The following is a 27,876-nucleotide window of genomic DNA, read 5'->3' on the forward strand; positions in this document are numbered from 1 at the left end:
CAGTTTGTATGTTCCCAATAATTATACTAGAGTGAGATCTCATGCACTGTTTTACACACCCAGAAGCACGTTCACTAATGCAAGTCAAAATTCACCCATTAATAGGGCGATTCGCTTGCTGAATACAGCTTCTGCAGATAATATGGATCTATTTTTCTGTACATATCGGCAGTTTAGCAGCTATTTGCTTTCTATTCATTGACATCAAACTTACGTTATACAGGGTGTTCATTAAACCCTGTCACATCCGAAACCACGATGATCAGTATGAGCAAGAAGACATATTGGCACATTAAAATATTTTTTTAGAACAAATAAAATAAAAAATATATATGTAAAAAAAGAAAATGGTTGCTCACTTCTGCAGGGGAGAAACGAGGAAGTGGAGGGGGAGTCTGATACTGCGCCGCGCTCCCCTCACTTCTCCACTGCAGAAGTAAGCAACCATTGGTTTTTTTTTATTTTTATTTCTTTGTCCTAAATATTTTTTTAAATATGCTAATATGTCTTCTTGCCAACACTGATCATTGTGGTTTCGGATGTGACAGGGTTTAAAGAACACAATGTATTTACAGTCTGCATTATGTAATGGGTTAAACAGCCCGTAAAGTAATGCAGACTAAAATTTGTCAAATAAATAAATTAATTTGTCAAATACATTTTTTTTATCTCATTTTTTCTGTAGGGGAGGTTTGTGGACGGGATGCTAGTCTGAGACATTAAAAATTTACTTCATTTTCGATTTTTTGGAAAAAATTTATTAGGATTTTTTTTAAAGTTTACCACGAGGAATGTTCCTCCGAAATTTCACGGTCCGGCCCTGAAACACCGTGTATCAATAATATCTCCCTACACTTACTGGTTATGACGCCCACGCTGCTGTGGTCTATGAAGCCCCATTTGTAGCGCGGCTGCTGCACGCTGCGGCGCACGCGCACGAGGTCGCCGGCGCGCAGCGGCGCCGGCGCGGGCGGCGCGGCGGGCGGCGCGGGCGGCGCGGGCGCCTGCCCCAGGAGCTCCACGTGCACGAAGCGCACCCAGTACATGGAGCCGCGCTGGTACCACTCCACCTGTACAGGGGAAAACGGAAATGGAAAAAAAAAACAATGGAGGCACTGGGGAGACTAAGGTAGGTAGGTGACTGTTTTTTTATCCATGTAAAAAATATTTAAAAATTAATATTAACGTAATTTTAAATTTCCGCAAAAACGGTTCACTGCAATGGCCATGCCTCTAATACGTCACAATTCAGTTAAATTTTGAACATTGTTTGTGATCGTTTAAATTTAAACAGGACATTGTAACAAATCTTGACATCACAATTGTCTAGGCCAAACATGTCGCATTTTTGTGGAGACATATTTTTAAACAATGTTTGAGTATGTCCAAATGCTTGCAGACTGGTTTACAAAAGTCAACAGATGGAAGAGTTGAGGAAATGTGGATGTTCAAACATGGGCAGAATGGTGAATGTTACACAGTGTGTAAAGTGGTCACTTAAACCAGCCAATGACAGGTCATAAGCCCTGTAAATGCCTAGACTTCCATATTCCCTTCTCAAAAATGTTTTCCCTCTCCCTTGAAATAAATTTTAATATTTTTAAACAGTTTTATTTTAAAAGTTGTACATGAAAACATTTCCCCACAATATCCATATTGACTTAGAAAATACAATCAATTTTCTAAATCCATTCCACATATTTTTATCAGTATCCCTATTTCTGTATTCTGTACATACTAAAGAAGGTTTTTTTTTAAATGTTGGTATATTTATTTTTTACTAGCAGGCAATGTATGAAAATATCCTAGGAAATTCGGCATCGTATAATCGGCCCTCCGAGCCTCAGTTGATCGGCCCTTCGGGCCTCGGTTGATAAGGATCTCGGACACCTAATTTTATCGGCGCTTTGGCCCTCAGAATTAATTTTTTGCTGTTCGGAGCAGTCTTAATGTAGTAAAAAAGATGAACCTCTCATTTAAAATTATGCTATGAAAACCACGTAAAGTTAAGAGATATATTAAATATTCATTCAAGAAGTTTGATTTTTTATTTTAAATCATCAAATCTCATGAATCTGAAGTTTGTCTCTAGTCGTTATACCAATTTCTTAGTCGGAAAAAATTGTAATCCCCACTGAAAACTGACAGCTCAAGAGTCAGAAGTTAGTCTCTATCGTTTTACCAACCTTTTGGTAAGTTTAATCAATAGGTGAAATGATTGCCGCTATTTTCGTATTTTTATAGTTGTAATTCAAAGACAATTTGTGTGTTTCTGCTTTACAAGTATTTTTTCCGGCCATTTTTGTGTTTTTTGGTTGTAATTTTACAAACAGTTTTTTTATGGACATTTATTGCCGCCATTTTCGTGTTTTAATTGAAATTTTAAAGATGCTTATTGTGTTTTACAGACATTTATTATTTATGAATACGATATTTTAAAAAGTTGCAATTAAAAAATGGTTCAAACATCACCATAATTTTTTTAAAAACAAATAATTTGCTAATTTTTTTTTTCAATACCCTCTATTTACATTTTCCCTCCGTTAACATTTATTTTCGCCAGTCCCTTAAAAAACGTAATTTAGGGGATTTACGGTGTGTTTTCTTAAAGTCCTAGCAGCGGAGCGCTGGTCGGCCCGGCCACGCCGATCCGACGGCCTCACGCGACGAAGTGACGACGATTACCTGCAGATTGAGATCGTGCAGTCCCTCCCTGTCCACTCGGACGATCCTCCCCAAGTCCCCCAGGCGGACCTCCTCGTAGGCCTTGCAGCAGCGCACGGGCTGGCCCGGCCGCGCCTTCTCCGACACGTAACGGGCGTACTCATCGTCGCTCGGGAAGTCGGAGCGCCTCTTCAGCTGGTTGGCAACCTGCACAGAGAGAACAGATGGTGAGTAGCTCTACAGATAAACACCTACGGGTGAGATAATCAGTCTTACGCTTCAGGGGCAGTTGAAGAACGAGATATTGCACTCGATACAACTCAATGGAGATGCTAAGTTTGCGGTGTCAAGTAGTATAATTGAAATCTGTTTTTGCAAGATTTAGAGACAGTTTTGAATTACGCTTTTGTTGAGGTAGGTAGGTTGTTATGTATAGTTTATTTTGGCATCAATAATTCATTTTCTGTTTTTGGTGGAGATTTCTAAATTTGCTTCTAATATCCTAATAATGCCACTCGTTCAATTAAGCCATTTAGTTAATTAAACATAAATACGCAGTCAATCTCCTTGTAAATCTAACTGAAGTTCCGCAGGTTAGTGATGAATTAGAGTGAGCACTTACCGCAAGGTCGGGAGGAGCGTCGGAGTCATTATCACTGACCATGTCCTCGCACGGGTGCTCCAGGAGCCAGCTCACCACCCGCACTACCGTGGTGTGGTCGGTCTGCAGGTGGGGGTCGCAATCTGGCAACAATACTTCAGGCTTAAACTAAAGACTAAAATATTTTAGTACAATAGTTAATACAATCAAAACTAGTGATGAGGAAGTTTACCCGGAGCTGACCTTACAATCATCATTCCTCCATCTGCACCGGATGCATAGGACGCTGTACCGGTACACCAAATGCAATGTAACTTCAACAATGTTCAAGGCATTTACAGGTCTTATGACCTGTCATTGGCTGGTTTAAGTGGCCACTTTACACACTGTGTACCCATGTTTGAACATCCACATTTTCTCAACTCTTCCACCTGTTGACTTTTGTGAAGTAAAAGAGCTGAAACCTTTATCACGTGGGTGAGATTCATCCGGCTGAACCAAATCACTTACTAGGCAACGCCTGAAAACAACTTTCCAATTTTTATACTTTTTCTTTTACCAGGTAGTTAATTCAACAAACATTGTTGAGCATTTTTGCTTTAATTGGGATTTATTTGAGGTTATAATCGCTTTGAAGTGGCTACTTTTTACCACAGAAGCCTTTTTAACCTTTACCTTACTGTCCTAAATATACCCGTGCGTTACGGTGCTGTGTAGTCACTACACATTAAAAAAATAAGGGATTTAAAAAGGGGAAAATGGAATATTTATGGGGAATGGCTTTAATTAACCATAATTTAATTCAAAGATGATAATATTTCAAATCTAACTGCTGAAAACATGAAAAAACCATTGGGTGAAACTTACCGAGGGCCTTTATGCTGGTTTCCACATCCTTCCGCGGGAAGCCCATCTCAATCAGCAGCCGAACCAGAGGCGCCGGCAGAGGCTGCCCGTCGTCTTCCACGTCCAGAAGAGCTGAAAACCAGTAACAACTTATTCAAAGTCCGAGCAAATAATCTTATCTACTATACTATACAATACCTGTATCAGACCAACGCTCGAATACGGGTCTCAGATATGGAATCCCTATTTTGGTGGATATCAACTTTTTGAATTGAACCTAATTAAGTGTTTTGGGATCGCAACGAATTTTTATATTTAGCTTCACTTGTTCGTATTTGTTTGACGTTTAATCATCAGTGTGGCCATAAATGAAGCAAAGTTTCGGTGCATGCAAAAAATAAGGATCCCCAAACTAACCACTCTATAGGGAAAGATTCAGAATACCACCACTGGATATGTTTATTAGAATTGGTTCCACAGATATTAAAAATTGACAGCAACACGACTTTGTTTTTCATGTCTCCATGGCGTGAATGAACTGCAGGACTAAAATTTTACATAGACAGACATTTTATGTACAATATGTTGTATTGTATTCAATATAAAATTATTATATTCAATATAGATTTATTTTTCAGGTGAAATCATTGCATGTGCGTGTGTCATCGATAAATGGACTATGACCCCCACAAATACAATTTATATTGTTGTTCTTCTTTTATCAAGTTCTTGATTATACAGATTTGCATACATTCGTCTTCTATTTCCATAATAACTGACCTTGTATAGTGGCGGCGGGGACGTCCCCCAGAGGAGTGGTGGCCTCGATGACCTCCTGAATGTCCTCCGTCATGTCCTGCTCTTGTTCCTGTTCCGACTCTTGGTCCGACAGCTCTACACAGAACAAACAACTATTAGAGGAAAAAGCGCTTGCATAAGTGATCATTATCAGGCATGTAAAGAAATTGAGATATTTTTATTTATATCCCTACAGAGATGAGGTAGAATTTTTTCAAATTCAAGATTATGGATATTCGAGCGTTTACAGGGCTTATGACCTGTCATTGGCTGGGTTAAGTGGCCACTTTAAGTACTACAACATTCCCCATTCCGCTTATTAGCGAATATCCACACAGGTAACATTTTTGATTTTTGTATATATGTTATTAAATGAGAAACCATTCACAAGCGAGTTGGAGCGCCATCTATGTATTGATATTGAAGTTAAGTATTTTTAATTAGCATATTACTTTATTTTATGTATTTAAGACTCTTCCGAGTTAAATTAAGTACTAGTAATCGCCTGCAGATGACTCTGCAATTTATTTTTACTTATATTTTGACCAGATCTTATTACACAACATTATTTTGGTACGTGTATTTTGTACATACACAAATCTGGATTTCTCCCAAGGGGGAGTTGGTATATATTTTTATTTATATCCCTACAGAGATGAGGTAGAATTTTTTCAAATTCAAGATTATTATTAAATTGAGATATCACTATTTAAAATTACCAATATTTTACCAATGATCGAAGTGTTTTTTTATCGAGTAATTCTATTCTACTAGTCATGATAGCGCCACTGGCCAGAAGCTGATGGACCCTTCAATAACTGGTTTGCGGATTTGCGTTATCTTTACATTATTTGCCACTGAACCCTAATACAAATTAATGCAATTATGTGTGATAAAACTATGTGCGATAGATGCACAAATGTTGAGATCCGTACATTATGTAAGGCTAAGATAAGAATTATCAACAAAATCAAGAAAGGAGCTCTGCGCTGGTTCGGACATGTAGAGCGAATAGACTGCGAAAGAACGGCTAAAAATATTTACGATGCGAATGTTGATGGATGCAGAAATAGAGGAGAAGACCGAGAAAGACATGGCATGACCAAATCCAACAAATACTTGAAGATGGACATGTTAAAGGATGGAATAATCAGCGCGTGTGCATAAAGCGAGATCTGTATGCAAAGATAGAGTGATGTGGCATTTTATCCTCTCTGCCTACCACCCTTGCGGGGGGATAAATGTGAGTATTTTTCCCTGATTCCAAGATTATTTTGTTTAATAATTGTCGATTATGGAAAGATTGATGATAGCGTACCGCTCTGCATGGCGAGGTGCTCGGCGAGCGTGTGGAGGGCGTGGCGTATTACGGGCAGCTGGTGGGCGCTGCGCAGGGGAGAGGGCCGGGTGGCCAGCCACAGCAGGCGCCGCACTACGAGCCCCCGGCTGGCCGAACCTAAAATCAGAACGACGAATAAGGCAACAAACTATTTCATTAATGTCACTGTTCAGTTTTAAGCGAGCATCTTAAAGCTGATATGCTTAAATCTATTTTAGTGCAAGAGAAATCTTATATATGTATTTACAAGAAATCTTCTCGGTCCTGCGCTGTCCCGAGGCCAGGACAACTGGTATTGGATGTACTCGCCATAGTGATTCCTGCGAAAAGACGACCAGAGTGGTTTCCCGTTGCCTTCTCTGGTGAATTTTTCTGTCGGGGTTACCTTCCCTTAGCCGGTTGGTTTTTTGTTTGGAGGCGCCAGAAACTCGCCTTTCATCCTCTCGCTATCTGCTGTGATCACACCGCAATTTATATATAAATTGTAAACTCTCTTTTTGACATACCAAAAATACTTGAATTTATTAATTTTAACAATATCAAGTTTATTTGTAGCTGCTCGTCAAACTAACATTGACAATTCAATTCCATAAATTTAAAAAATACTTACTTGTTTATTTTTACTGCCTTATACTTGTTTTTTATTTTTTACTATTATATCAAATTGCATTGTAGTATTGGCAAATACGCATTTCATAGATACATATTTTTATTTCTTCTTTTTTCGCGATAATATATGCTTGCTTGTTTATTAATTTAACTTAAATTTGCCTTTCTTGCTTACCGTAACACTTTATTTACTGTGTTTGCTTTACAGAATTTATTTCATAAGCTTATATCTTTGCATTTTTTGTTTATATGCTCACTGTTTTTTCTTGCATACCTTTGTTATTATTATTTTTTTTTACTTTGTAAAACTTTTTATTATATCCTTTCTAACTAATTTCACATATTTTTTCTGTATATTCTGTGTTTATTATTTAGTATGTTAGCATGTATTTTATTTTTATTTTTTGTAAATGCCTTTTGGGCGTTAATGAACAAAATAAATAAACAATGTTTAATAACCATCTACACATAATAATAAAATTTGTATTTAGTCGTAATATTATATGCAATAAACATCAAGATTTCCAAACAGAAAGACAGCATTTTGATTCAAGCAAGCCAAAATATACAGTCCACACTCAACAATCCTCATGTCTCTATCAAGTCACCCCTTTCTCGTCATTCCTGCAGCGTTGTAATAGAAAGTTTCAAAAGAATCAAAAGCTATTTTTTTTAAAATAATTCAACGCATAATAATGCCCCGAGTACATAAAGCGTAAAAAATATTGTTTGTATCCACGAGATTTAATTCAGGCGTGAAGGGCTATGGAGAATAGGACGAGAAACTGACCGTTAGAGGCGGGTTCCGGGAGGGACAGAACGGCGCGCAGCCTCTCCTGGTTTCCGAGTAGGGAAGCGGAGGCTCGCAGGCTGAGGAGCTCCAGCTGCTGGCAGCGAAGGGTGGGGATGTCGAGTCCTGCAACAGATTATCGGCCGTGAGAACGGGCGGAGCCACCTGTAACGTGGCGATCGGCAGCTAGGCTCAAAGTAAATTATCTCAAGGCACTCAGATTCAGACCTTCCCAGATACAAGACGTATTCTTTACAATAAACTAGTATCTCTACATCAACCTTTCCGGATCGAACGATAATTTAAGATTAACAAAAAATATGAATCTGTGGCACTCACCAAGCGTATGGTCAGTGCGAGCCAAGATGGGGAGGGGTCTGGTTAGGATGGTGGCCCAGCCCTGGAGTTCCTGTTCTGCTCCGGACAGCTGCCACACATCAAACTGATCTTCCGCGGGCTGCACATTGTCAATCTCCACCTGGTGATAACAATCTCATCAGTTAACTTAAAATATAGAAGACGAGGAATAAAAAGGGATGGCGCTATCAAGTCCAGCCGATTCTTAAGAGTTGGAGTGTCAAAGTCAGAATAATCGGCAATTCTCGATGCGATGCATAGCATTGCAATGCAGGGGCGAATCACTTATTTGGACGATTTGCCCCAGAAATATACCTACATACATTGCAAAATTATTAATTGTAGTTTGAGTTAAATTTATAGATTATTGGTAATAATTTAGGTAGATAAGCGAATGTACCAAATACTTTACAACAAGGTGGACCTACCTTCAATTGATTTTCGTATTCAGGATTTTTACCCGAGAGCAGCCATCGAGTCGAAAACACCCGTCCAGGGTTCTGGTTCTATTTCACACGTAGAACTGTATTCTTTATGCACCCGGGCTCAGAGATCATCATCATTTCTGGATATATCTCGTATTTATTTTTGAATAATATTTTGTTGTACTGATGCTCTATTGACTGGGACGCGTGTCCTCATAATGTAAATAACCCGGAAGCAGATGAAATGAAATTATGTGTCACATGTCATACCTTGACGGGAGTGTCGGCGCCGTGGTGCTGCAGCAGCAGGCGGGGGGCGGCCACGCGGAGCACTGTGGCGGCCTTGCCCCCCTCTGTGACCTGCTGCCCCGTGTGCGGCCTGTGCTCCGCCCCTCCCATCGCGGCGAGGGCGCCACCTGGACATGAAAATAATCGCAATAATAACCTCTAGCATCCCTGGGTACACATGTATGGACTTCCCTTTTTCTAAACTGACAGACTGTCTGAATGATTCATGGTAGCCTGGGAGGTTATTCAACTGTTTTGTTAAGCGGCCAGGCAGTCCCATAGACTTCTGGTTTTCAATTTATTTTTAACACCGAAACTGATTTTTTTAAACTGGCAACAATTTTAAAGGACTCTCTACTGTATTCTCAAATTGCATTTTGAATTATTATACAAACCAGTCCCGCGGAGTGAAAGTAGGTAAAGAATATTACCAATCAGGCACAGGTCGTCAGTGGGGGCATCCCTCTGCACGGGCTCTGGGGCTGCGGGGCGGCAGGGCGACGAGGGGGGCGTAGCAGGCGTGGGGGCGTCGCCCTCTCCGGCCGTGTAGCGCTGCCACTCTGAAGATGTCATCTATAAACCACGTATTCAACTTCTTACATTGTTACGGATTAGGCTGATCTTTCTCATCATTTCCATAACTGCTCCGGAACATTTGAAATTGTATTTTGCTTTAATAAGCTAACGTTATGTATGTATTTCAAAATATCCTGCAATTAACTTAACTGTCGGGCCCGTGGAGTAATGGTCAACGCGTTTGCCTACCATGCAAGAGGTCTCGGGTTCGATTCACACTAGAATATTTTATAGTTCTTGGACTGGTACCTGAAGCGTAAGACTGTCCGTCTTACCTTCATGAAACAAAAATGATCAAAATACGCTGCGATTGGTGTAACAATTTATTTTTTTTCAATTTTATTTATTCATATATATGTACATTACAAAATGGAATATCTTAATTTATACATATAGAAATAATTAAAATAATAAGATCAAATTAGGTATGTTTAAAAATAACACATAAATATACATAATATCCAGAGAATAATATGTTCAAAAAGTAAGAGAATCTCGTAACGAAAAACTCCCCCAGAGAGGCGAAGTCAATGTCCAAAGTAATATTGTTCAACATAGGGATAGCCCTTCCAACAGGCATAACCATTGACAGGTTGATCCTGTATATTGGAATGTGAAACAGTCTATGTTGACGCTGTCTAAGGTAATTATCCGGAACATAAAAGCTAATGCTCCGCATAACTCCAGGGTTGTCAATAATACCGCGCAACAATCGAAAGAAGTGCGTAGTGAAATACACATTCCTGTGTATTTAACTACTTTCATATCAACACAGTGCCCTATGAACCATTAGGTTCGGAAAGATAATGATGATGATGAATAATGTCGTATTTTGCTAAATGTAATATGACATTACAGCACCGTCTCTAAAGGGATCTTTTGGCAAAGTAATATATTATATTTTGAATGTATAACCCGCTTTATGGGTAACGGTCTCAAAAGCTCGCCCGTCTCTACTCTAGCTCGTACCTGCTTGGCGGCGCGGTGCAGGCAGTCGGCCAGCAGGCGCGCCAGCGCCGGCGCCCAGGGCGGCGCGGCCAGCAGCCGCCGCAGCAGGCGCACGCCCGCCGCGCCCAGCGCGCCCGAGCCCGGCGCCGTGAGCAGCGCGTGCGCGCGGTTGTCCACGCCGCCGCTGCCGTCCGTGCCCTCGGCCACTGCGGACAAATTCGTCCCTTCAGATTGAGACATCTCAGCAGGAAATCTAAGAAATCTAGGCTTTTCGGGGTGCCTCCGTATCACTCGGAAATCTCCCATTTGGACCGTCCCAAAATCAGTCGGGTGCTCGTTATTAATTATCAATCCATTTGAATCAAGTTGTGATTCTGTGGCTAGTGTTGCGGACTCACGAATCAGAGGTCCGAGGTTCAAACCCCACTCTATCCCAACTTGATTCCCATTTTTGACTTCAAAATTAAAATATTTGGGTAATCATACGGTCTAAATTTTTTGCAACAGTGAGGGAAAACAGTTTCGAGAAGAGAATATGGAAGTCTAGGCATTAACATGGCTTATGACCTGTCATTGGCTGGTTTAAGTGGTCACTTTACAATTCTTTTAGTATTTTACCTTCATATTTAGGCCAACTAGACTCTGATATTTTCTATATTCGTAAATTTAAAACTAATCATCGGAAACATTCTACAATCCCTCGTATATGTGAAACATTTAACAAAAAATTTAATAGTCTTGATATATTTAACACTCCATACAATATGTACAGAAGAGAATTAATGGGCTTGATTCATGCTCTTCATTCATAATTCGTTTAATCATTAAATCAAATGCAATTTTCCACTCTCACTTTCCTTCAATCATCCTTTACCACTCCTTATCAATTTCCTTCTTTTCCTTTCCACTATCTCCTTGTTTTGTCCATATTTATCTTATTTTAATATATAGTATATTTATTATTTATATAGTTTAAACTTCAAGCCGTCGTCGCTTTATTACAGTATTATTTAGTGAATACATATAATTGGATGGCAGGCTCTACTATGTATACATTTTATATATTTTTTTTTTTTAAATATTCATTTAACCTGTACATCTGTTTGTATTCGAAATAAATAAAATAAAATAAAATAAAATATGAAATAACCAACACTTTTTTACAAATATTGCAACATAAATTAAACTCAAGTTTATGCGCTTACATTCAACAGTGATATACATAACCATCGCCCACGATCTCATAACTGTCTACATTTACCCCCTGTACACTGTACACTCCTCTAAATTCGGAGTGAGATCACTCCTCTAGATTGCCTCTACTCAATATAACCTCCTGCCTATTCACCTTAAATCAATTTCTTGGCAGTCTACGAATGGAAATCAAATAACACTAAAAAATCATTTCCTTAAATTATTTCTCAATAACCCTTGACCTATGTAAGTTAATGTTAAATAATATATTATAATTTGTTTTCAAAAAGATCTCCGAGATATGTCCATTTTTGTTTTGATTATGTTCAACTAAATGTATTTTTATTTTTATCTGATAATCTTTAATTGTATTTATCCCAGAATAAGTTTGCTAACTCATGGGAATACAATCATGTTTTGTACATTTTTGTATTTTGGAATAAAAAAAAAATAAATTAAAAAAAAAAAAAAAATGTATACATTATAATTAGCGTTTTCTTTTAAAAAATAAAACATTTGTACACAAATATTGTAGGTACACTTTTATTACATATGACCGAATCAGTCAAGATTGCCGACCCTCATGATGCAGAGCTTTTCTTCTCGATGCTATAAAACTTAGAAAGAATTGCGCTCTACATTGGCTTTCGGCTCCAATCCTCTTCCAAACGATCTATCCACCTTCTCGACCTCTATGACATTACCTGCGAGTGGGGGGAGCGGGTCCGCCTCCGGGGGCACGGGGGACAGCAGGCGCCGCCCCACCAGCGACACGAGGCGAGACAGCAGCTCCTTCTGTCTCTCTTCCTCCATGGGAGGGTGCGAGGGCAACACTCGTTGCATGAGCTCGCACACTTGGACCTGAGGATGAAAAACTCATCACAGTTGATTTTAATTTAGACAGTCTTCAAAGTATCCTTTCGAGAGATAGAAAAACCAGAAAAATGTTTTATTATTATTATTATTATATTAAATTCATTTTCAGCGAGCAGCTTAAATAAAGCTGATATGCTCAAATCTATTTTAACCAAAGTTAGCTGTTGGCACACTTTAACTTTTCCCAAAGAAATCTAGTCTATTTTTTAACCCATTGAGATCAGCTCTTGTGGCAGTTTATTCCAACCATCAACAATTATTGCTCAGGAAATGCTTTAGTAGATTTATATTGAATCTTGTTTTCTCCAGCCTGAGACTGTGGCCTAGAAGACGAGCATCTTGTTTAAGCTCGAACATGGGATCCAAATTTGGGCAGCTATAGTGACTGTTGAGTGTCTCGTATGTCTCTATCGGGTCACCACTTTCTCGCCGTTCCTGCAGCGTTGTGATACTGAGAGTTTCCAGTCTCTCCACATATCCATATTTAAAAAAAGACGTAGAGTTGTCGGAGAAAGCCCAGAGAAGAGCAACTAAAATGGTAGTTTCTCTAAGGAATAAATCATACGAGGACCGCTTGAGGGAGCTCGGGTTAAGTTCACTGGAAGAGCGGAGGCAGCAATGACTTCACTGAGCAATATAATGTACCCAAGTTGAAATCAATGTTCACTATGAATGAAAACCGCCATCTCAGAGGTCATTCATTGCAACTAAACACTGCCTCCTTCTCATCCAACCCCGGGAAGAATTTCCTGACAAACCGAGTCATGGAGAAATGGAATGGCCCAGTGCTAGTTCGGTTAATGTTAACTAGAAAGGGAGGTAATGTTGAACTGTCTGATGATGTCGCCAGACTGGTCTGTAATCCAGACTTATTTAAGAAAAGTAATCATATGTCACAAAAAGATCTCGGAGTTGCGATTACTTGTGATCTTAAATGGGAAACACATATTATCAAAAATTGTCAAACGCACCAATTCCCTCTTATACTTAGTAAGGAAAACATTCGCTCACATCACCCAAGATTTGTTCCTCAAAATTTATAAAACATATGTTCGTCCACTCCTGGAGTATGCCTACCAAATCTGGAGTCCCTATTTTAAAAAAGACATAGAGTTGTTGGAGAAAGTCCAGAGAAGAGCAACTAAAATGGTAGTTTCTCTAAGGAATAAATCATACGAGGACCGCTTAAGGGAGCTCGGGTTAAGTTCACTGGAAGAGCGGAGGCAGCGGTGACTTCACTGAGCAATATAATGTACCCAAGTTGAAATCAATGTTCACTGTGAATGAAAACCGCCATCTCAAAGGTCATCTCATCCAACCCCGGGAAGAACTTCCTGACAAACCGAGTCGTGGAGAAATGGAATGGCTTTCCCGAGAAAGTGATTGGTGCTAGTTCAGTTAATGTTAACTAGATGCACACATCAATTTAAATGTTCAATCAGCACACAACTCAGTTGAATAGCTGCTAGTGCATTATTAATAATAATATGGGAGACATTTTAGGCTCGGCGACAATTTTGTAGCTTATTTTATTTTATTTATTAAGGACAAACAACAGTTGTTATATGAGAATACAAAATACTACATCCATCCAGTTAAAGTTTTTCACAAATATAATTAAGAGAACATGTTACACAGTAAAGAGAAAAATAATATATTTTATAAGACACGAGAAAAAAAGAGAAAAAAGAGCTCTTAAGAAGGTTTTTCATAATACGAGTATCTATATTCGTAAATTTAAAACTAATCATCGGAAACATTCTACGATCCCTCGTATATGTGAAACATTTAACAAAAAATTTAATAGTCTTGATATATTTAACACTCCATACAATATGTACAGAAGAGAATCAATAGGCTTGATTCATGCTCTTCATTCATAATTCATTTAATCATTAAATCAAATGCAATTTTCCACTCTCACTTTCCTTCAATCATCCTTTACCGCTCCTTATCAATTTCCTTCTTTTCCTTTCCACTATCTCCTTGTTTTGTCATTTAACCTGTACATCTGTTTGTATTCGAAATAAATAAAATAAAATAATATTTTATTTTATTTTTATTTTTATTTATTAGGGAAATCAACAGTTCTACATACATATTTTTAGTAAACAAACAGATATAGTGTATAAACTCAGAACTAATAACAGATTTCCACATAGTATACAAAGTTAGTAAAGTAAATATATTACATATCAAATAAATACCTACAATTTATACATATAAAAATATTATTTTAATGTACTCAATAATCAAAGATTTTTTAAATATTAATTTTAAGAACATAAAGTTACTGTAAATTGGGCGGAATAAGGACAAAAATGCTTGAAGAGAGGATAAGGAGGGGGGGGAGATGTACATATTTATTATTATAATGTCTACTAAGTTACATAATACATATAGTTGAACAATTCAAAATTTTGATATCATAATAAAATAAACATAATTAAAGGAACATAAACTTATTACACACTGACAAATGTTTTGTATTAAAAATATCTAAATGGGGACAAAGTAAATTAAATTTGGAGCAGCTACAATAAATAAACGAGTATTGAACATAATTTTTTTAGGGCAATAAATTATAAAAAAAATGAACTTGTCGTGTTGACTTTACGGGACAATTGATTGAAATACGCTCCGAGAGATATGGACTATCGATAGAATTGTTTAAAATTTTGAAGAGGAAAGACAGATCAGAAATGCGTCTACGTTTAGTAAGGGAAGTTAAACTATGAAAGGAAGAAGAGTCTTCGTACGAGTCAAAATATGTAAGAGATTTACGATCCAGAAGTTTAAGGAATAAGTTTATCTCTGGACTCTCTCCAACAAGTTTATATCCTTAACAAAATAGGGATTCTATATCTGAAACCCTTATTGGAGAGTAGGTCTGATAGAGGTTTTGTATATTTTTAGTGGCATATTCGGTGTTATATATGAGAAGGCTTTTTTTTTAAAATAGATAATTGAATTGGATTTTTTCATTACGTTTAATATGTGGCATTCCCATTTTAAATCTTTAAATGTAGGTAAGTAAATGAGGGAAACACTCGGAATTTAGTAGAGACGAGAGGGACAAACCTGCATATATACCGAGTCCTGTGTGAGGGTTTCATCCGTGGCCTCCAGTATGGACAGACACAGCTTGACCCAGGCCGGGGAACACAGGGCCCGGCGCATGTCCTCACTCACAGCCATATCTGATAACAGCAAACGATCCATCGATCCCGGTGAAAATGGGAAGACAAATTTCCTCATCATCACCATTCTCATTTTCGCACCTAGTAATGCATACTGCATTGGTACAATGAAGGTAAAATTATCAGTCTTACAATTCAGGTGCCAGTCCAGGGACTATGATATATTCAAATGTAAAAGCACCATTTTAAATCAATATTTCGTGTCAACCATGCCGGGAATCGAACCGGAGACTGATTTCGTGGTACGCATACACGCTGATCACTACACCAAGAGGTCGACTTTCATATCAGTAACTATAATAATATCGCATACTTAATAAAAATCATTTTTAGGTTGCTAGAATTTCAATATTTTGAGTATGACCAAATGTTTGTAGACAAGGCTGGATTTCACTTGGTTGGCAGTTATTAAGGTTAAAATTTGTTGCAACGGAGAGGGAAAACTTTTTTGAGAAGTATGGGGATTTACAGGACTTATGACCAGTCTTTGGCTAGTTTAAGTGGCCACTTTACACACTGTGTAACGTTTACCATCTAGCCTATTTTAAAACATCCACATTTCATCAACTCTTCCATCTTTTGACTTTTGTTGAAGTATGATAGTATAGAGCTGAAACCTTTATTGATGTGAGTAAGATTCAACTGGCTGAATTATTCCACCTTCTAGGCAATGCCTGAACAACACTTTTCAATTGTCATACCATTTATGTATGCATGTTCATAGAAAAATGTGTTTTTTTTTTCGGTAAATAAGATGGAAAAGTGGATGTTCAAACATAGGCAGAATAGTGATTGCTACACAGTGTGCGAAATGGCCACTTAAACGAGCCAATGATAGGTTACAAGTCCTTTAACGGCCTGGACTTCCATATTCCCTTCTTAAAAATGTCAAAATGTTAAGTAAATAACTGTATATCTGCCCGGAAACAAAAAACTACTAGAAATTTGTCTTACTCTTGACGAGCGCCACGGCCGCCCAGTCGTCGAGCACGCCGCGCACGATGCGCAGCTCGCGGTGCCGCGGCTCCGGCGGCGCCAGCAGGCGGCGCAGCAGGCCGGCCGCCACGCGCGCCACGCCGGGGCCCTGCGCGGAGCTCGCGGCGCCCAGCAGCGCCAGCAGCAGCCACAGGCACTGCGCGCGCACGCACGCGCCGCCGCCCCCCTCCTCCGGGGGAGACGACAGCTGCAGGTCTGGAATTATCCAAATTTCAACATATCGTCGGTGGCATATGTGATTAGGAATGAATATCGTACGGTTCGTTCTCGGAGTCATGTAAAGTTTTGCTGCGAACAATATTTGTGTACTTTTAAGCGCCTTGTGTGCAAAAACTATAAAGATTACAGAATATCTAGAACAATGATTCGATAACCTAAATTTGGCATACCTCTGTCGGGGGTCAGCGGCGCACTGGGCGCAGGGCTAGGCGCCCGGGCCAGCTTCAGGTCGTAGCGGTCCTCCTTGCCCATACGGTAGGAGTTGGTGGCCCCCGTGTCCCACTCCACGCGCACCCAGCCGTCCTCGCCCAGCTCGCCCACCACGCGGCCCTCCGAGGGCGGCGGCCCGTCCTGTATGCGGACAAGATTCGCATCAGTATGTCTTTCTTACTAAAACTTAAAACATCAGATGTGATCACCGAGTAATGGACCTGGCTCGGACGCGTGCTGCGGACGCCTTGGAAAAACCTTAACCAAAGCTGCCTCTTCTTCGGAGCTACGGGCTCCCAAGGTTCTGGAAGACCGGCGGAACTAAGAGGCGCGGGATTGATGCGGAAGGAGGCGAGAGATACGGCTCGAGGTCACTGCCGAGCGGGATTTTTAAAATTGTTATTAAAATATTTTATAATATAATGATAGGAGTTATTGAAAGATGTCACTCATCAACAAATGTTCGGGGAATATTTCAGTATAAATTTTTTGGCTATCTATCGTCCACTTATCAAAGTATCAGCCTGTAAAGTCAAAAATGTCTAAAGACAGTTACCGCTGGGATTGGGTTAAAAGCCTAGGAATTATTTTTGGAAGCCACCAGATCCGTATACCCGAAATGAACTATAGCAGGGCCATGAATATTAGTCAGAGATGGGTGAACCCTGTAAATCTCAATGTCAACAAAATTCCTCTTTACCTGATCTCCCCACTTCCAGTCCTTGCCGCGCACGACGCGCGTGCCGATCTTCATGAGCGCGGCGAGGCGCGGCCCGGGCGGCGGCGCCTCGCCGGCGCCCCCGCGGCGCGCGGCGCCCGCGCCCTCCTCCGTCACGGCGCGGGGAGCGCGCGCCCCGCCCGCGGGCCCGGCCAGCGGCCCCGCCGCCGCCGGCAGCTGCGCCAGCGCGGACAGCGCGGCGCTGCACGCGCCCCCGGACCACGCCCAGCCCGCGGAGAGGGGCGACGACGCGGTCACGCCCACCAGCGCCATCAGGGAAATCATCAACCTGGAACCATCTCATTGATAAAAATTGTGTACTTTGCGCTTGTACAAAGTGTACTGTCGTACGGTATCTTAGGATGGGGAGGTGCATCATTGTCTTGTCTCGACCCTCTCATCAAGTGTCAAAAGTCTGTTCTTAAAGTAATAAATAAAAAAACGTATCGTACCCTTCAGAGCAACTCTTCAAGGAATTTGATGTTTTGGACGTTAGACAATTGTATGCTAAAACAATAATAATGAATAATCACAATAATAAAATTGACCACGTCTTAACAGCACACAATATATCAACTCGTAGTGTGACGTCACAGAAACACATTGTACAAAGATTGCGGACAAAGATCTTTTAACTTTATGGCTCCTAGAATTTATAAAATTTTATTCACCCAACACGATGTAACTTCTATGCAAAAAAATAAAATAACCTAGAGGCTCATTAAGTCAGGAAGAAAATAAACCGAAACCTTATCAAATTACATTGCAAGGTAAATGTATTATAATTTTTTTTTATTTTTATTTTTCTATTATTATTTTGTATATTGTTTTGATTATTTTGTACATTTTTTTGATTACCTGTATATTGTTTTAATATGTCAATAAATATTTTTGATTTATATATCGAAGAGTCCCGACTTAACACGGAATTTTCTAACAAGTCGGGACATAAAAAAAACATATAATTGTGGCTATGTAAAATTGTGTATTTTGTGCATTAAATAAATAAATAAAATTATATTAGTATTAATATTATTCACGACAATTTAAACACCATACAATACAATGAAAAGAAGGATAAAATTTATAAAATATATATTTTCTGTATGTATGTGTATGTAAGGGTGTTTATGTATATGTGTGTGAATATATGTATGAATATTTATGTGGGTATGTGTATATGTATGTATATGTTTACATATGTGTATGTGTATATGTGTGTGTATGTGCATGTATGTATCAGTGGCGAATGGTGATTTTATTTACAGGTAAGCTATAAAAAATATCATATATTTGTACCTACATACGTAGAAGGTACATAATATAATGTAAGTAATATATACTATAAATTGATAGTTTTTTGTGGTTCTGTGCGATACAACAACTCTCATCCATGAAATCAACTCAAACGATGTAACTTCGTGATATATTCTATTATATAGATATATCATCCATTACTTTAATATCTAATTCATTAAAAATAAATAAAAATACCACTATGAATTCAGTCGATATTAGGTATTCAATTGAAATGTCAACTGGCCGAATGTTCTAGTAATTAATAGTGCTAAAAACAGCTGCGTCGAGCGCCATACGTCCTGCAATATTATGACGCATGAAAGTATTATGGTCTTATGTTAAAAGTACCATCTCAAAGAAAAATAGTCCTTAAGAAACAATGTTTGAAATACTGTTTTCCAAATCAAGAATCTTCAAATAATTTGTGTAATCTGCAAGTTTAATCTAGAAGAAAAAACACGCACTGGGGTTAAGACATTCAAAATATAGTATACTTATTTGTATGAAAAAATAATTTATATTTATATTAGGATAAAAATACAAACGGTGGAAATGATTTTAAAAAAAATGTTAATTATTTATTTGTTTTTCGGTAAATATAGTTACAATAAAACATTATTATGGTTGGTCAAATTTAATGGTAATCTACTCATAATCGCTTCTATACACGGTTCGCCCCTGGTATGTATGTGTATGTGCACACCAGGCGCGTTCCCCCTATACATACTGTAAATGCGGCGCATCCCTTGACTATTTGAAATTAATGATACATAGTTTACTATAAAAAATATAAAAAGAAAATCCTAAAATATTCCTATAACTATCTTGTTCTGTATTTCCAGTCAAGGTTACTGAATATCAAGGTACCTTAGCCTCAGTATTCAGTCAGCATTCGTTAGACACGCTGGAATCTGGATACTACTCTTCATTTTGAGTCCAGTCCTATTACGAGTGATCGAATTTCTGTGCACGCGCATTATTTATTTATTTATTTATTAACGGACATTGTCCATGTATACAATTTATAAGGTTTAAATATTACAATAAAAGAATAGTTTAAAACATTTTTAAAAAAATAAAAAAGCATTGACAAACATAAGGGACATCGAGACAAGATCTGGACTATTTATTTAGCGCTCGTTTAAATCGTTGTAAACTTAAACCAAAAAAGTCCAGATCTTGTCTCGAGTCAACAATACGACAAAGACGGGTCATTGGAGAATTTAGGCCATAGTTTGTTCTATGCTGATCGATGAACAGTACTTCATTGTTTCTCAATCTACGAGTCGGAATATTGAATTTTACTTGTCCCAGTAATGATGGAACATCGATTATACCATGTAGTATGCCGAACATATATATGGAGTCAATATTAGTTCTACGTTTTTGTAGACTAGAAATATTTAACATTGACTCTATTTCAGCATAAGAATAATTATTATATTGTTCTTCAAGACTCATAGAGATAATAGCATCCAACTCGTGTAAAGCAAAGAAAAAATTACTTTAATAAGATATAGCGTAAAGATTTAAATTGCGTATTATTGAAATTTGGCCAAAGTTCAATTTAACTAGTATCATTTTCGTAATATATAAACTCAAGCGCACTTTATAAAAGTGATTCTATGCTTTATTGATTTTAATTAGATATTTATCTATACCTATGCACTATTATGCCTACTCGAAATAAAGACATGTTTTTTTGTCAGCATCCCTACTGATAATATTCACACGCGCTCGGTGCACACGTGTGTGTCTATGTATATGGAAATAAATAAATTACATATATGTTAGTCTGCCTTAGCACGGGTCTTCTTCTACTAGGCATTACATTATAATATATATTTAAAAAATAATAATAAATAAACAGAAAAAAAAAAATATTCAAATTTATTCAAACCGTCGCACTGTGTTCCATCACCATCTTCAATTTCAATTTATTTATTTATAAATTGTCGGAGTAATGATTGGGTATTTTATTAATAATTGAAACCTTCGGTACTTCAAAGGTGTCACTGCTTGTTGTGCAATATAATAATGGCCACCCTGCCCGTCAGTTCTTTCACCAGTGACCAGTTTTTTTCATTTTAGCCGCTAGGGGCTTTGGGAATGCGATAGCTAGTCCCGCGTGATATGCAGTATCAGCGTTTACCAGAAGATGCTCATAATTTTGTTTATTTGTTTATTTATTTAAATTTAATGTTGTGCACACAGTGCTATGTTAATATAAATCTAGACAATATTACGAACAAAAAATAAACCTAACACAGCACCAATTACGTACACAACACAATATATGAGACAACTATCTAACAGTACAACAAGATGTAAGAAGAATTTGTGTTTTGTGTGAATTTACTAGTGATTGTGTTTTTATTGTTGTGAGTATGAAATGTAGTGCGTGGAGTGAGGTGTATGGAGTGATGTGTATAAGATGTGGTGTTTATGTAGTGTGTATTCTGGTAGTACCTAGTTTAGTATTAATTGTTTCTGTTTATTTTCAAAGAGGTTAAATGATACTAATATTACAGTAACTTTAAACTTTGAAGTAGGGCACACATAATCAAATTCCCCTATGTGCTCCAATAATAATAATATACATTATTTACTTTAAGCAAAATATGATATATTGTGAAATACAGGTATTAAAAAATAATTAACACATATTTATACTGTTTAATAACTTCTTTTTTACCAACCAAATGCAGTGTATTTTGACCATCTGTTACACGAATGTAAGTTGATCAGTCTTACGCTTCAGGTGGTAGTTATTTAAGTTTATCGTTGTGCACACAGTGCTATTTTGGTTAAACGACAGTATCTCACCTCCCTCGGCCCGGGTGGTCGCGGCCCAGCTCGTGCGCCGTGTTGTGCGGGTGCGGCAGCGCGGCGTGCGAGCGCAGGCGGCGCGCGGCCCAGTGCGCGAGGCGCGCGTGCGCCAGCAGGAGGGCGGCGCGGCGCGGCGCGGGCGCGAGCGGCACGCGCCCCAGCGGCGCGGCGGGCGCGCGCGCGCCCGCCGCCGCGCCCAGCACGCCGCCGAGCGCGAGCGCGTGCACGGGCGGCGACAGCCAGTGGGAGGCGTGCAGCAGCTCGAGGGCGCTCTCGTACCCCAAGAGCCGGATGTCGGCTCTCCGGATCTGTAATGAACCCGGAAAATTTGCATCGTATCTTACTCCCTAGCTGTTGGACTCCACACCACTTAATGAAGTCACTGAAATTAAATATTTAGGTGTAATGTTGGATTCAAAACTTACATTTCACCAAAACGCTAAGATGGTAATAAATAAGATTGCAAAAAAATATCAATTTTGGGAAGGATCAGAAGATTTATTGATAAGGACTCCTGCAAAACTATTTACAAAGCAATTATTGAACCACACGTTAACTACTGTAGTAGCATTTTATTTTTATCAAACAAAGAAAACATAGATAAACTAACTGTATTACAAAATAAAGCCTTTAGAATCATTTTGAAAAAAAACAGATATACGAGGGTAAAGTCGATGGTAAATGAAATGAAATTATTAACATTTAAACAAAGAATATTTTACAATACAATGATATTTGTTCATAAAATTATAAACTCTAATAAAAAAACAGAATTTTGGAAAAAAATTGATCGGAACCAGCATGAACACGATCACAATACTAGAGAAAAGAACAAAATTAGACTTCCATTTAGGAAAAAGGCAAAGTCACAAAATTCAATTTTATTTAAAGCAATTAAAAAGTATTACGAAATGGAAAAAAATATTTATGAAGAAAAAAACATATCAAAATTTAAAATAATGGTCAAGACATATGTGATAAACAATTTATAAATTAAATATATTTGCAATGTTATTATTAGAACACACATAACAATATGTATGATATGTGTGCCCTACTTTAAGATTTAAATAAATAAATAAAGCTAACCACACCTGCTGCTATTAAATTAGCTATCCTTTACATTAAATGGCCATCTCCTCAACTCTCCTCTTTTTAATGTGTCTCTACTCATTTTACTTTACTTTATTTCCTTTTTCTTTTTTTAGAAATAATTACATGTTTAGGTGTAATAGTTAAGGTTTTATTTTATGTTATTTTCTATAATTCTTCATATACTTTAACTGTGTGTTGTAAGAGCTCTCCGGGCATTTATTAAATAAATAAGTCCATAAAAATTCGGATTGACAAAATGGATCAAACAGTCCATACCTGACAATACATGGCTTTCCTCAGGACATCGATGTCGCAGCCATCTTCAGCCATCACAAAATCTATAATGGATGCTATCATACGCCTTCGCTTTTCCGGGTCCACTGATAACTCTGACGGCTCCCAGTATGTCTCGCAAGCTGAAGTGTAACCTGCACATTAAAAAAAAAAAAAACACATCTACATCAGAGTTGAGGCAATGTGGATGTACAAACATAGGCAGAATGGTGAATGTTACACCGTGTGTAAAGTGGCCACTTAAATCAGACAATGACAGGTCATAAGACCTGTAAATGCCTAGACTTCCATATTCCCTTCTCAAAACTGTTTTCACTCTCTGTTGCAACAAATTTAGATCTAGATAACTCCCCAGGGAGGAAATCCAGCGTGTCTGCAAACATTTGGACAGATCAAAAATGTTGTTAAAAAAGAGGATGAAAGGCGAGTTTCTGGTGCCTCCAAACCAGAACCAACCAGCTAAGGCAGTGATCGGCAAACCGCAGCTCAGTGGAAGTTACACTTTTTGTTCAAATTATTTAGTCTACAGGTTCTACAAAAGAACTTCTAGGACTATTGCCTTTTGAATTGTTGAAGATATTGCAAATACTGTAATCGAATGCATGGAGAAGCGTCATATTAAAATTGATGTAATTATTTCAATTTCAACATATGGAGGTTAAATTATTACCCAAGTGAGAATGGTTTTTTTTATATTTTCAAAGCAAAAATTAATCACATGATGCTTTTTTACCATTGCATCATTCAAGTATATATATATGTATATGTATGTATATGTGTGTATATATATGTGTATATGTATGTACGAAGTATGTATGCTTTATATTTGTGTATTTAATTGTATTTTTACATTTAATGTAAACTTAATTTTTTTTTCTTTTCTTCTCTTTTGGGCTATAACTGTTTTTTATTTTATTTCTTCAATATAGTTTTTTTATTTATAGGAAAAATATTCGTAAACCATATTTGCCGCAACAAATCGGTTTCTTAGAACAGGCATTTGCCCATATAGGAACCGATTGCAACATTAGGCGTATTAATATTTCTGGCTTGCCGACCCTTCATATACTGAGCCTACTCCTAGTACTAGCAGAATTTTGCCAGAGTGTTTTTTGTGCCATTTTGTAACATTGTATGTATAAACTAATAAATAAATTAAAAAAAAAAAAAAAAAAAGAGGCGAAAAATTTCAAACGTTATGGATTTGGTGATCAAGATCGTCAACACAATTGTCGTTAAATCTCCTTTACATCGCTAATTTAAAGAATGTTTACTCAATAACAGAGAGTAAATACGGAGATCTTCACTGCATTTAAAGGTTCGTTGGCTTTGAAGAGGAATCAGTTTAACGAAAAGAAATTTGGCCCTCAAAAGAGATCTTTGGCTCTTTTGACCAATGAGTTTGACGACCACTGAGCTAAGGGAAGGTAGCCCCGACAGAAAATTCCACCAGAGAAGGCAATGGGAAAACACTCACTGGACCCAAAAAGGCATAAAAAAATCATTCCATTTATTATATGTAATTGTACTGGGGGTAGGAAACAGAATAGGTCATTTTGTTACATCAATAACAACCATTCTCTAAAATTTCAGCAATCAATTCGAAAATAAAAATCTTTATCATGTTTGGGTTAGTGATGAATATTTTGAAAACAAATTAAAAGATTTGTTACAAAAATAATTCCTTTCATTGTTTTTGTAAAAACAAGGCAGCCTTCATATTTGAATTTAAACTTACCAGCATCTTTAGTCAACCAAGCACCGAGAGACACGGAATTATCTCTCTCGGATTGATCGATATCCTTCTCATCCTTCGCACTGCTCAGCTCCTTTTCCGGTTCAGTCTCGACCATGTCCATCTTTACGTCCTCGGGATCCAGTAGTAGTTTGGAAGAACCCTCAAACGAGTCTTTCAACAAAGAATTATCCGTCATCTCATTGATGGAACTGATGGAAATTTCGTTAGTTGGAGTTTTATCATCCATTTCGGAATGCTCAATATTCTGCGAAAGCGCCATGTTTTTATCGTTGTCTATGCTTTCGCTCTCTTTCTCTATGGATTTTTCTCGCTTGACGGCCTTGTCGTTGTCTATGGTCAGCTTGTCCTTGTCTTTGAGGGATATGGCGGCGTTGCTTTGGTCCGCCGCCTTGGAGTTGCAGTCCATAATAATGATTGAATTGTCTAGGGTGGGTATGTTCGGTTTCGATGCGGCGTTGTCGGAGTTAGTGTCGATGTCAATGGAACTTTTGTCGAGGACTTTATCATTGTTTCTGTCCATAGATGAAGATCTATAAAGATAACAGTATTTTGTTGAATAAATAAATAATAACTCATTTATTGTGTGCGCAGATAATTGGTAGAATTCCATATCAAAATTTGGTAAGGTATCCAAAATAAATCACTTCTTTTGGATTTAATTCTACTTTTATTTATTTCATATATGTGACGCGTTTCATCTTGTTAGGACATTATCAAACTAAAGTTAGGGTTTCCTAGGACAGCGGTGCCCGTATCTTAACGGCCGTAGTGAACGGTGATGCGGTGGATAGCCGTCGTAACGTCGACTAGAGAGTGGTTTTCTAGAGAAACGGTGTTAAATGGTGTTGATAACACCGTTTTCTTAGGAAACCACTCTCTAGTCACCGTTACGACGGTTATCCACCGCATCACCATTCACTACGGCCGTTAAAATACGGGCACCGCTGTCCTAGGAAACCCTAGCTTAACGGAAATATTTACAAAGTTTCCTGTTTAACGCTATAGGTGCATAAAAGTGCCAATAGTTTATGGGGGTATTTAGCAAGTATTGAGGATTTATATAATAGACCAAGAGTAAATAAAAAGTAATTAAAAATCAGTTAGGGTATATACTGAGTACATTTTATTAGGTACAGTATATTTTTAAATTTCTAAATGTTCCACTAAATCTTTTCAAAATTCATTTGTAAGCAGAACTTGCAATATGTGTAATCAGAAATTAAATTGTATTGATGTTAATAACATATCTTTAACTTCCTTTAAAAATAAAATTTCCAAAATTAATTCAAGTTATGATGTTGCGCCTTCAATCCGCAGCCTATATTATGCAGGTTATGTGCAGTTCTGTATGTAGGCACATGATAAATGTACACTATGACCAATATTCAAAAGTAGATATATTTTCAATAATATGTATTACATTTCTAGTAATATTTTAAGTTTTGTATGCTTAGTTAGTTTATGTTATGTATAATTTTTATGTGGCAACATTTACAATAACAATATTATGATATATTATGATTATGATACGTATCATAAATGAGTATCATAACACAAACTGTATACGTATTTTTATTATTATAAGTTAATATAACATAAATCCGTTCAGGGACAAGGGGCCCCGTAATGGTGGGCCATCGATAACAATATTTCGGATGTATTCAGCGGAGCTTACGGAGCAGTGCTGACTTGAGGAAAGGTGAGATTGTCGGTCAGCGACATGATGTCCTGGAGAAGTCTAGTAAGATCGGGTTGTGGTCCTGTGGCTAGTGTCTCGGACTCACGGACCAAAGGTCTGTGGTTCGAATCCCACTCTACCCCAACTTGATTCCATTTTCTAATAGTGAGTTATTTACAACTCGTTGAAAATGGCCCTCAAAAATAAATATTTGGGTAAATCATAAGAACGCAAATATTTCTTTTACAAAAAAAAAAAAAAAGTGACGTCTACATGCTTCACTCAGGGGCAAACGTGGCAATTATTATTTTCTTTATTTTCTCTTTTTACTAATTAATTATTATTTTACCTAATGTAACAGGTACTGTACATTAGATAAAATGATTACATAACTTTTTTAATTAAAGAAAAAAAAACATTTCTCACAAAGTGACTATAGGAGGTACAATGTGACTTCAATTTAATAGTAGATTAATTGGGGGTTAATAACGTTTTTTTTATTGTTTTTATTATGTTAACTTTGTTAAATAGCTAATTTCAGGCATGTTTCACATTTTGTAAAATGTTTCCCTCAGCACGGGACACCCCAGTGAGGGAACATTATTCTGTATAAAAAAAAAGAATACAAACAATGTAAAAGTATAAATAAATAAATAAATTTGAATTCCTTACTGTGGTATTATGTATCAGCGAAAATGCACTAAGTCATGTCAATCCACTATTATTTTTAAAAAAATGTTGTGAAAGTTTAGTTTTTATTTATTAAACTATTGAATAAAATGTAGTAAATAGATCAATTGACCATTTTTTCAATTTGGCTTAGTAATGTTTACTATAAAAAAAAGTTATTTCGTTGCAAACTTTGAACTTCAATTATCTCAGAAGTAGTAATTTTGACTTAGTGCTTTTTCGCAGAATACACACGATATAATACATATTATATAAATACATATAAGTTTATGCATATAAAAATGTTATTTTTTAATAATCGAAGAAAACACGTTTTTTAATTTTTTTGAAGAACAGCACGTTATTGTCAATTGTGCGGGATTAGGACAAGGATGCATGAAGAGAGGATAAGGAGGGGAAGGGAGATGTACATATTTATTATTATAATGTCTACTAAGTTACATAATGCATTTTTAGTGTCAATTTTAAATCTGACAGAGTGATGTTTGTATAATCTATATCTTTAAATTTTGTATTGTACACTGAAAAAGTCCTACGAAAAAAGCATCTTTAACATACAATGTTTTACTTGTTGGTAC

General features: G+C 37.4%; 1 protein-coding gene across 1 annotated transcript in view; it reads right to left on the reverse strand.

Moving 5' to 3' along the window:
* The window catches only part of HERC2 (E3 ubiquitin-protein ligase HERC2), a 151,555-nt gene that overhangs the window by 71,197 nt on the left and 52,482 nt on the right, over positions 1–27,876 (reverse strand). Inside the window, exons 32-50 of the mRNA XM_088227494.1 lie at positions 24,910–25,460; positions 23,154–23,305; positions 21,780–22,090; positions 17,637–17,943; positions 16,897–17,077; positions 16,466–16,702; positions 15,393–15,511; positions 12,140–12,296; positions 10,263–10,447; positions 9,149–9,290; positions 8,700–8,845; positions 7,987–8,125; positions 7,648–7,773; positions 6,228–6,365; positions 4,892–5,005; positions 4,133–4,243; positions 3,287–3,408; positions 2,686–2,871; positions 860–1,070 (exon numbers count right to left, since the gene is read on the reverse strand). Coding sequence (XP_088083620.1) covers positions 860–1,070; positions 2,686–2,871; positions 3,287–3,408; positions 4,133–4,243; positions 4,892–5,005; positions 6,228–6,365; positions 7,648–7,773; positions 7,987–8,125; positions 8,700–8,845; positions 9,149–9,290; positions 10,263–10,447; positions 12,140–12,296; positions 15,393–15,511; positions 16,466–16,702; positions 16,897–17,077; positions 17,637–17,943; positions 21,780–22,090; positions 23,154–23,305; positions 24,910–25,460 — 3,635 coding nt within the window. The remainder of the gene's footprint in view (positions 1–859; positions 1,071–2,685; positions 2,872–3,286; positions 3,409–4,132; positions 4,244–4,891; positions 5,006–6,227; positions 6,366–7,647; positions 7,774–7,986; positions 8,126–8,699; positions 8,846–9,148; positions 9,291–10,262; positions 10,448–12,139; positions 12,297–15,392; positions 15,512–16,465; positions 16,703–16,896; positions 17,078–17,636; positions 17,944–21,779; positions 22,091–23,153; positions 23,306–24,909; positions 25,461–27,876) is intronic.

Source organism: Micrasema longulum, unplaced genomic scaffold, assembly GCF_059751315.1.
Source record: "Micrasema longulum isolate JH-2025_06_02 unplaced genomic scaffold, ASM5975131v1 h1tg000044l, whole genome shotgun sequence".
NCBI classification, from domain to species: Eukaryota; Metazoa; Arthropoda; class Insecta; order Trichoptera; family Brachycentridae; genus Micrasema; species Micrasema longulum.